Genomic DNA, 8,575 nt, shown 5'->3' on the forward strand with positions numbered 1-8,575 from the left:
TACATGGGAGGATATCTTGAGCGGACTGGGTACATGGGAAGCAGATTCTGAAGGGACTTATGGTACATGGAGCTAATCTGAAGGGACAATGGTACATGGGAGCAATCTGAAGGGACAATGGTACATTGGGAGCAGACTCTGAAGGGACTGGTACATGGGAGCAGATCTGAAGGGATGGGTACATGGGAGCGAGATCTGAAGGGAGCAAGACTGGGTACATGTGGAGGAGATTTGAAGGGACTGGTACATGGAGCGATTTTGAAGGGACTGGGTCCATGGTGAGCGATTTGAAGGGACTGGCATGAGCAGATTGAAGGGACTGGTACATGGGAGGCAGATTGAAGGAGCTGGGTACATGGGAGCGAGGATGTCTTGGACAGATTTGGACTGGTACAGCATGAAGGAGTCAGAGCGATTTGAAGGACTGCGGTACCATGGAGCGGATTTTTGAAGGGACTGGTACACTGGAGCGGATCTTTGAAGGACTCGGGTACATATGGGAGCGAAGCGATTGAAGGGATGGGCTACATGGGGACGCGATTTCGTAAGGGAGCTGGGTGACATGGGATGCGGGATCTTGAAGGCACTTGGGTTACATGGCAGCGGATTTTGGAAGGGACTGGGTAGCATATGATATATCTGTACGACTGCACTACGGATTTGAAGGGACTGCGGTACATGAGCGGATTTTTGAAGGACGGGTACATGGGCAGGGATTGATAGGGACTGCGTACATGGGGAGCGCATGAGCTGAAATAACAGATCCCAGAAATGTTCCATACGCACAAAAATCGTATTTCTCTCTAAATTTTGAGCACAAATTTGTTTACATCCCTGTTTTTGAGCATTTCTCCTTTGCCAAGATAATCTATCCACCTGACTGTTGTGGCATTTCAAGAAGCTGATTAAACAGCATGATCATTATACAGGTGAACCTTGGGCTAGGGACCCAGTCCCTTCAAATCTGCTCCCATGTACCCAGTCCCTTCAAATATGCTCCCATGTACCCAGTCCCTTCAGATCTGCTCCCATGTACCATTGTCCCTTCAGATCTGCTCCCATGTACCCAGTCCCTTCAGATCTGCTCCCATGTACCATTGTCCCTTCAGATCTGCTCCCATGTACCATTGTCCCTTCAGATCTGCTCCCATGTACCATTGTCCCTTCAGATCTGCTTCCATGTACCATTGTCCCTTCAGAGCTGCTAACAAGCCAAATGAGGAGGTTAGGAGGAGGGGGCTAGAAGTGTCATCCTACATTAGAGATTGGCCCTGACAGCCGTCAGTCACTCCTGATTGGCCCTGACATCCACCACTCACTCCTGGCTGTGCCATCTGCAGCACTCCAGTCCCTCTATACCTCCTCTCGGCACAGCCGTAGTTACAGTGCATTCGGAAAGTATTCAGACCCCTTGACTTTTTCCGCATTGTTACCTTACAGCCTTATTCAAAAAAAATGTAATTGTTTTTTTCCCTAATTAAATCTACACACAATACCTCATAATGAAAAAGCAAAAACAGTTTTTTAGAAAGTCATGCAAATTAATAAATAATAAAAAGCTGAAATATCAGACCCTTTACTAAGTGCTTGCWTTTTTGAAGCACCTTTGGCAGCGATTACAGCCTCGAGTCTTCTTGGTTATGACGCTACAAGCTTGGCACACCTGAATTTCCTCCTGATGGGATAATAAAGTTGATCTGAATCTATTGAGTATTTCGGGAGTTTCTCCCATACGTCTTTGCAGATCCTCTCAAGCTCTGTCGGGTTGGATGGGGAGCATCGCTGCATAGCTAGTTTCAGGTCTCTATAGAGATGTTCGATAAAGGTTCAAGTCATGGCTCTGGCTGGAACACCCAAGGACATTCAGAGACTTGTCCCGAATTCACTCCTGCATTGTCTTCGCTGTGTGCTTAGGGTCGTTGTCCTGTTGGAAGGTGAACCTTCGCCCCAGTCTGGAGGTCCTGAGTGCTCTGCAGCAGGTTTTCATCAAGGATCTCTCTATACTTTGCTCTGTTCATCTTTCCCTTGATCAGGACTAGTCTCCCAGTCCCTGCCACTGAAAAACAACCCCACAGCATGATGCTGCCACCACCATGCTTCACYGTAGGGATGGTGCCAGGTTTCATCCCGATGTRACGCTTRGCATTCAGGCCACAGAGTTCAATCTTGGATTCATCACATCAAAGAATCTTGGTTCTCATAGTCAGAGTCCTTTAGGTGCCTTTTGGCAAACTCCAAGTGGGCGGTCACGTGCCTTTTACTGAAGAGTGGCTTTTGTCTGGCCACTCTACCAAGGCCTGATTGGTAGAGTGCTGCAGAGATGGTTGTCCTTCTGGAAGGTTCTCCCATCTCCACAGAGGAATTCTAGAGCTCTGTCAGAKTGACCATCGGATTATTGGTCACCTCCCTGACCAAGGCTCTTCGCCCAAAATTTGATCTTTTTTATTTATTTTTTATTTCACCTTTATTTAACCAGGTAAGCTAGTTGAGTACAAGTTCGCATTTACAACTGCGACCTGCCTAAGATAAAGTAAAGCAGTGCGACAGAAACAACAGAGGACATGGAATAAATACTCATGGAATAAACAACAGTACAGTCAATAACACAATAGGGGGGGAAAAGAAAGTCTATATACATATGTAAATGGCATGAGGTGGTAAGGCAATAAATAGGCCATAGTAGCAAAGTAATTACAATTTAGCAGATTAACACTGGGGTGATAGATAAGCAGATGATGATGAGCAGATGATGGTGTGTAAGTAGTGATACTGGTATGCAAAAGAGCAGCAAAGTAAATAAAAACAATATGGGGATGAGGTAGGTAGATTGGGTGGGCAATTTATGGGTGGGCAATTTACAGATGGACTATGTACAGCTGCAGCGATCGGCTAGCTGCTCAGATAGCTGATGTTTAAAGTTAGTGAGGGAAATGTAAGTCTCCAGCTTCAGCGATTTTTGCAATTCGTTCCAGTCACTGGCAGCAGAGAACTGTAAGGAGAGGCGGCCAAAGGAGGTGTTGGCTTTGGGGATGACCAGTGAGATATACCTCCTGGAGCGCGTGCTACGAGTGGGTGTTGTAATCGTGACCAGTGAGCTGAGATAAGTCTCCGCCTTATAGATGAACTGGTGCCAGTGGGTCTGGCGACGAATATGTAGCRAGGGCCAGCCGACTAGAGCATACATGTTGCAGTGGTGGGTGGTATAGGGTGCTTTGGTAACAAAATGGATGGCACTGTGATAGACTACATCCAATTTTCTGAGTAGAGTATTGGAAGCTATTTTGTAGATGACATCGCCAAAGTCGAGGATCAGTAGAATGGTCAGTTTTACTAGGGTAAGTTTGGCGGCGTGAGTGAAGGAGGCTTTGTTGCGAAATAGAAAGACGATTCTAGATTTGATTTTGGATTGGAGATGTTTGATGTCATGTCCAGCTACCCATGTCCAGCTCGGAAACCGGATTGCACAGCGGAGAAGGTGTGGTGGGATTCGAAATGGTCAGTGATCTGTTTGTTAACTTGGCTTTCAAAGACTTTAGAAAGACAGAGCAGGATGGATATAGGTCTATAACAGTTTGGGTCTAGAGTGTCACCCCCTTTGAAGAGGGGGAAGACCGCGGCAGCTTTCCAATTTTAGGGATCTCGGACAATACGAAAGAGAGGTTGAACAGACTGGTAATAGGGGTTGCAAGAATGGTGGCGGATCATTTTAGAAAGAGGGTCCACATTGTCTAGCCCGGCTGATTTGTACAGGTCCAGGTTTTGCAGCTCTTTCAGAACATCTGCGATCTGGATTTGGGTGAAGGAGAAGCTGGGGAGGCTCGGGCAAGTAGCTGCGGGGGGTGCGGAGCTGTTGGCCGGGGTTAGGGTAGCCAGCGCCCGCTAGTGGCGCAGGGGACTCCTGGAGGAGCTACCCACGCATGTAACCCCCTCACTGACGTCCAAAGGGAGGAGGGGGTGTGTGTGTGATGTCATGTACACAAGTGTAAGGGTGTGTGTGTGTGCCCTCCCCTGGAGCGTAAAGGAGATTATTCGCCACAAGCCCAGGCAAATACRAGTCTGGAGGAAAAACAGCAAAGACATGAATGTGGTCCAATGCAAACAGCCAAAGACACAGATAAGACCCAATCTGSCCTTCCCATCCCCGCAATGAGCTCATCCTGAACTATGTGCTCAGTCCATGTTCTGTTGATCTATAAGTAAGTAAAAGAATGGGGTTTGGGATGGATGTGTTTTGTTGGTACATGCTGTTTTCTTTGGGTGGGTTTGGGAGATGCGTTTTGATGGTCTAAAAGTGTGTACACTTGCAGTAGCCAGCTCCACTTAAAAGGGCACCTCAAGCCATTTATACTGAACAAAAATATTTCAACGATTTTACTAAATCAGATTTAATAGAAGGAAATCAGTCAATTTAAATAAATTCATGAGGCCCTAATCTATGGATTTCACATGACTGGGCAGGGGCTCAATCAGAATTAGTTTTTCCCCACAAAAGGGCTTTATTACAGACAGAAATGCTCTTCCATTTCATCAGCCGTCCGGCTGGCTTGTCTCAGACAATCCCGCAGGTGAAGAAGCCGGATGTGGAGGTCCTGGGCTGGCGTGGTTACACATGGTCTGCAGTTGTAAGGCCRGTTGGATGTACTGCCAAATTCTCTAAAGCTGTTGGAAGCGGCTTATAATAGAGAAATAAACATATAATTATCTGGCAACAGCTCTGATGGACATTCCTGTAGTTAGCATGCCAATTGCACGCTCCCTCTAGACATCTGTGACATTGTGTTGTGTGACAAAACTGCACATTGTAGAGCRGACTTTTATTGTCCTCAGCACAAGGTGTACCTGTGTAATGATCATGCTGTCGAATCAGCTTCTTGATATGCCACACGTCAGGTGGAGGGATTATCTTGGCAAAGGAGAAATGCTCACTAATAGGGATGTAACCAAATTTGTGCACAAAATTTGAGAGAAATAAGCATTTTGTGCGTGTGAAACTTTTCTGGGATCTTTTATTTCAACTCATGAAACATGGGACCAACACTTATATTTTTATTCAGTATAAGTAGTTGACTTACAAACAGGGAGTTGACAGACAAACAGAGCTGGCTTGACAAACCGGAGAGGCCAGACCAGGTACCTGGAGAAGGTACAGTAGCTATACTCTGGGCCGTGTTCATTTGGGCATGCAACAGAAACCGTTTWAAAATTAAAACGAGCAACTCCAAGTAGCCCATCACTGTTTCAATCCCTTTTCTTTCCGGTTGGTGCCTAATGAACACAACCCTGGAATATATAGGCAAAGGTCTATGCCAATCCCACATTTAGAGCTGGTGTGGGCACCCTGAGGGAGATTATGGTGGCATTTAATCAAGCTACCAACATGCTATCAGATTGAGAAAGTTTGTGGCTTATTGGTCTGTAAATGATTAATCTTACACAGGCCACAATTAGCCTGGTCTCAGATTATTTATTTTCTCTCCAAATGGCGTGGCAATGATCATAGGAGTTGGTAAAACCGCACAAACAGATCTGGGATCAGGCAAGACCACACTACTCCTGAGAGAGAAATACTGAGGGCATTTCACCAGAACTCTTCCACGTTGTCTGTGGTATTCATGTCTCTTAAGAGAATTCCAGAAATAGACAATAGTAAATTGAAGGTGGAGGAATTGTCTTGTTATGGGATTATACAAGACATGTGGGGGTTAAGGCATACACACATACAATAAAWACAGACTGCACTGTTCTAAGGGCATAACTTAACTTCAAGTGGACAGTCAGACCACAGGGGGAGAAGATCATCATTTAGACAACAGAGAGCATCCAAAGACAATGAAGAACACATTATATTGGAGAGCGCTCTTTGCTATTGTAAAAAATATGAAAACATGCTCAGTCAGTCAGTAGCAGTGCTGGCCAGAGCAGACTTCTCTAGAGATGTTCTATTAACACAACCTTTGGAAGTAGTCCTCCCCATTAGAATAGGATATTGGATTGTGAGGATGTTATTACTTCAGCTTGTTATTTCTACACAAGGTTCCCACTCGTACAGCCAGACAAAAGGGATACAAAGAGCACAAACTCCCAAGGACGAATACTGACAGAACAGGTTGATGGATGTCAAACGAGGGCTATAGGTGAKGTCCAGGCCTCCGAGGATGGAATCTCTCTCTCAAAAAGAAYAACTATACTGAAGTCACTCACTATCATTCATTTCACCACAGGATCCCCTGAGAGTATTGATACTGCAGTATCCCTGAGTTGCATAATAACATTATGTCACCCACAGCAGACACTATGTCACAGTAGGGCTATTTGGCATCCTAGCATAACATTATATAATGGTAAGGAGCTGCAGGTGCCTGGTGGAGTGGAGACCAACACTGGAAAAGGAAGTGCAGTCACAGTCAAAATATAAATCAATTGTACACAGACATTAGCAAATAATATGCCTTAGTATACAATGGCTTATTTGGTACATGGGAATTTAACCTCAAATGTAATTTTAATGTGCACTACATCAACATGCACAGCCTTTAATCTGCAACAATCATGGAGGTACACAAATCAAGCCTCACATCAAGATTCAAGATCAGAAAGTGTCAGAAAACATTCTGAAACAGATTCTCTCTGACACACACACGTTTGCATCTTTGTGTGATATTGAACAACCAATTTTTTAAATAGTCAAACAATAGCCTCAACTGGGTTCAATGAACAACCAAGTCAACAAGAGATGGGGATGTTGTAAAACGACTGCAACTGGAGACTTTGATCCTATGAACACACCTCTGTCAGCAGTACCACAGAGGCATGGCATGCAATCCAATAAAGACAAAACGTAGTAGGCCTGTTATCCAACAGTAGGCTAGGCTACCAATCCCGTCCCTGGTGGGATCATTAGCTGGTCATGGGGATAGCCCCATACCAGCGTTTTGTGCACGTTTTGGTTTTTGTCCTAGCACTACACAGCTGATTCAAATAATCAAATCTTGATTATGATTTCGTTATTTTAAAATCAGCTGTGTAATACTAGGTTAAAAAAACAAAACGTGCACCCCTTGTGATCCACTGGACCGAGTTTGGAAACGCTGCCCTATAGCTTTAAATTCACACACACTACTCGAGTTAAGAAGTCTCCTGTGTTGACGATTTAGTAGGCTAGAGGGAGCCATATGTAGGTATCCTAAACGGCAGTACTGCACTCAGGTAATTCGCCACTCACTCGGCGAATCACGACAACCGCCCAACAGAATAAAGTCGACTTCAATTGCTTTCACTTACTTTATGAAGTAGCCGGCCCCATCGTCCGTGAAACCCTYTTCCCATCCTCGAGGTAAATCTGCAATGGGCGAGTAGAAATAAGGTGCGTTACCTTGGAGAGTAGGCGCCTTCCGTGAAAGTTTTCTGCTTCATTGGGCTATATCAACAACGCACAAAAATCAACCCGTTTTATTCTGCAATGTAAACAGCACCAATAGTCTGCTGGACAAATGCATTAGAGACGAATACATGCATACCTGACCGTATCATATGTCCGGAATTGACAGGTTCGCCCGTTCGCGGATGGAGCCAAGTAGTGGTGCTCGTTTCATCGCTGCCAGAAAGACAAAAACACCTGTTAGAGGCAAGAAACACTAGACAAGCGAACTCTCATTAAAGATACAAAAAGAACGACCACATTTGTATTTCGCCGACTCACTGAACAAAAAACACCCTGCCATCTCCGCAGACACCGAAAGACCACTGCTCAGGTAAGGTGTCGCGCCCAAACGGCGCCGCCATGATCCCGTTCTGAAGTCCTATTTCGTTCACTCTCCACTACATAGTCTCCAAGGAGATCGAGCCCAATGTTCACCGCTAGGGCGAAGAGACTATTAAAGGGGAGGCCTTTCGGCCAGTCAGTTGACGGATAAATGAGTACTTTCCTCCGCCGATATAAAATAGAATGATGCATGAATTAAAGTTATTCAATTGGAAACAAAGTTACAGCGTCTTTGCATAATCTAAGGTTTTGTAGGTATGGCCTACACGTGTAGTGCAAATATTTCAATGATTTAACAGGAATTGCGACTGTAGTATTAGGGTCTATTTCCATATTATTATCGAATTTAGAAATGGCCTTATTTGCTCGAAGTATTTTTAGAGGCATTTCTTAATTTACGATTTTCCCCATACTAATCTTTGCAATTAGACATCAAAGACAGAACCAGTTCCAAACAAAAATGAAATAAATACAATCGGTTAAAATTAGGCTAAAACAAGGATTAAAAGTACAAAAATGTAACTAAAACAAATGCTCTCCTCTGTCCTTGCTTCCAACTAGCAACTAAATACTGCTGCTTCTTCTACTCGTTTTAATGGAGGTTGGCATCCAATAAATGTTGCATTACCGCCACCTAGACTGGTGTATACTTTGCTTGAAAATAAAACAAATACCCTACCATCTAATCCTACACACTAAAAACCTGGGGCAYAACTTTGGTTTTAGAAGTGGAGGAGACAGATCCAGGTGGGTGTCTGAGGGTCCTCCCTCAGAATTTCTTTGGGCATCAAAAGCTATTTCCTACATTTCTAC

General features: G+C 44.6%; 1 protein-coding gene across 5 annotated transcripts in view; it reads right to left on the reverse strand.

Moving 5' to 3' along the window:
• LOC111971919 (pleckstrin homology domain-containing family A member 7) overlaps positions 1–8,306 on the reverse strand; it is a 184,684-nt gene extending 176,378 nt beyond the window's left edge. For 2 of the 5 annotated variants that reach the window (XM_023998705.3, XM_023998704.3), the window contains exons 1-3: positions 7,700–8,306; positions 7,518–7,594; positions 7,282–7,339 (exon numbers count right to left, since the gene is read on the reverse strand). In XM_023998705.3, coding sequence (XP_023854473.1) covers positions 7,282–7,339; positions 7,518–7,594; positions 7,700–7,782 — 218 coding nt within the window. In that variant the 5' untranslated portion in view covers positions 7,783–8,306. Of the gene's footprint in view, positions 1–7,281; positions 7,418–7,517; positions 7,595–7,699 lie in introns of those variants that run through there. The other 3 variants (XM_023998709.2, XM_023998707.2, XM_023998708.2) reach the window with 2 other exon arrangements.
• Between the last annotated feature and the right edge of the window lie 269 nt (positions 8,307–8,575).

This window comes from Salvelinus sp. IW2-2015, linkage group LG13 (genome assembly GCF_002910315.2).
Source record: "Salvelinus sp. IW2-2015 linkage group LG13, ASM291031v2, whole genome shotgun sequence".
NCBI lineage: Eukaryota > Metazoa > Chordata > Actinopteri > Salmoniformes > Salmonidae > Salvelinus > Salvelinus sp. IW2-2015.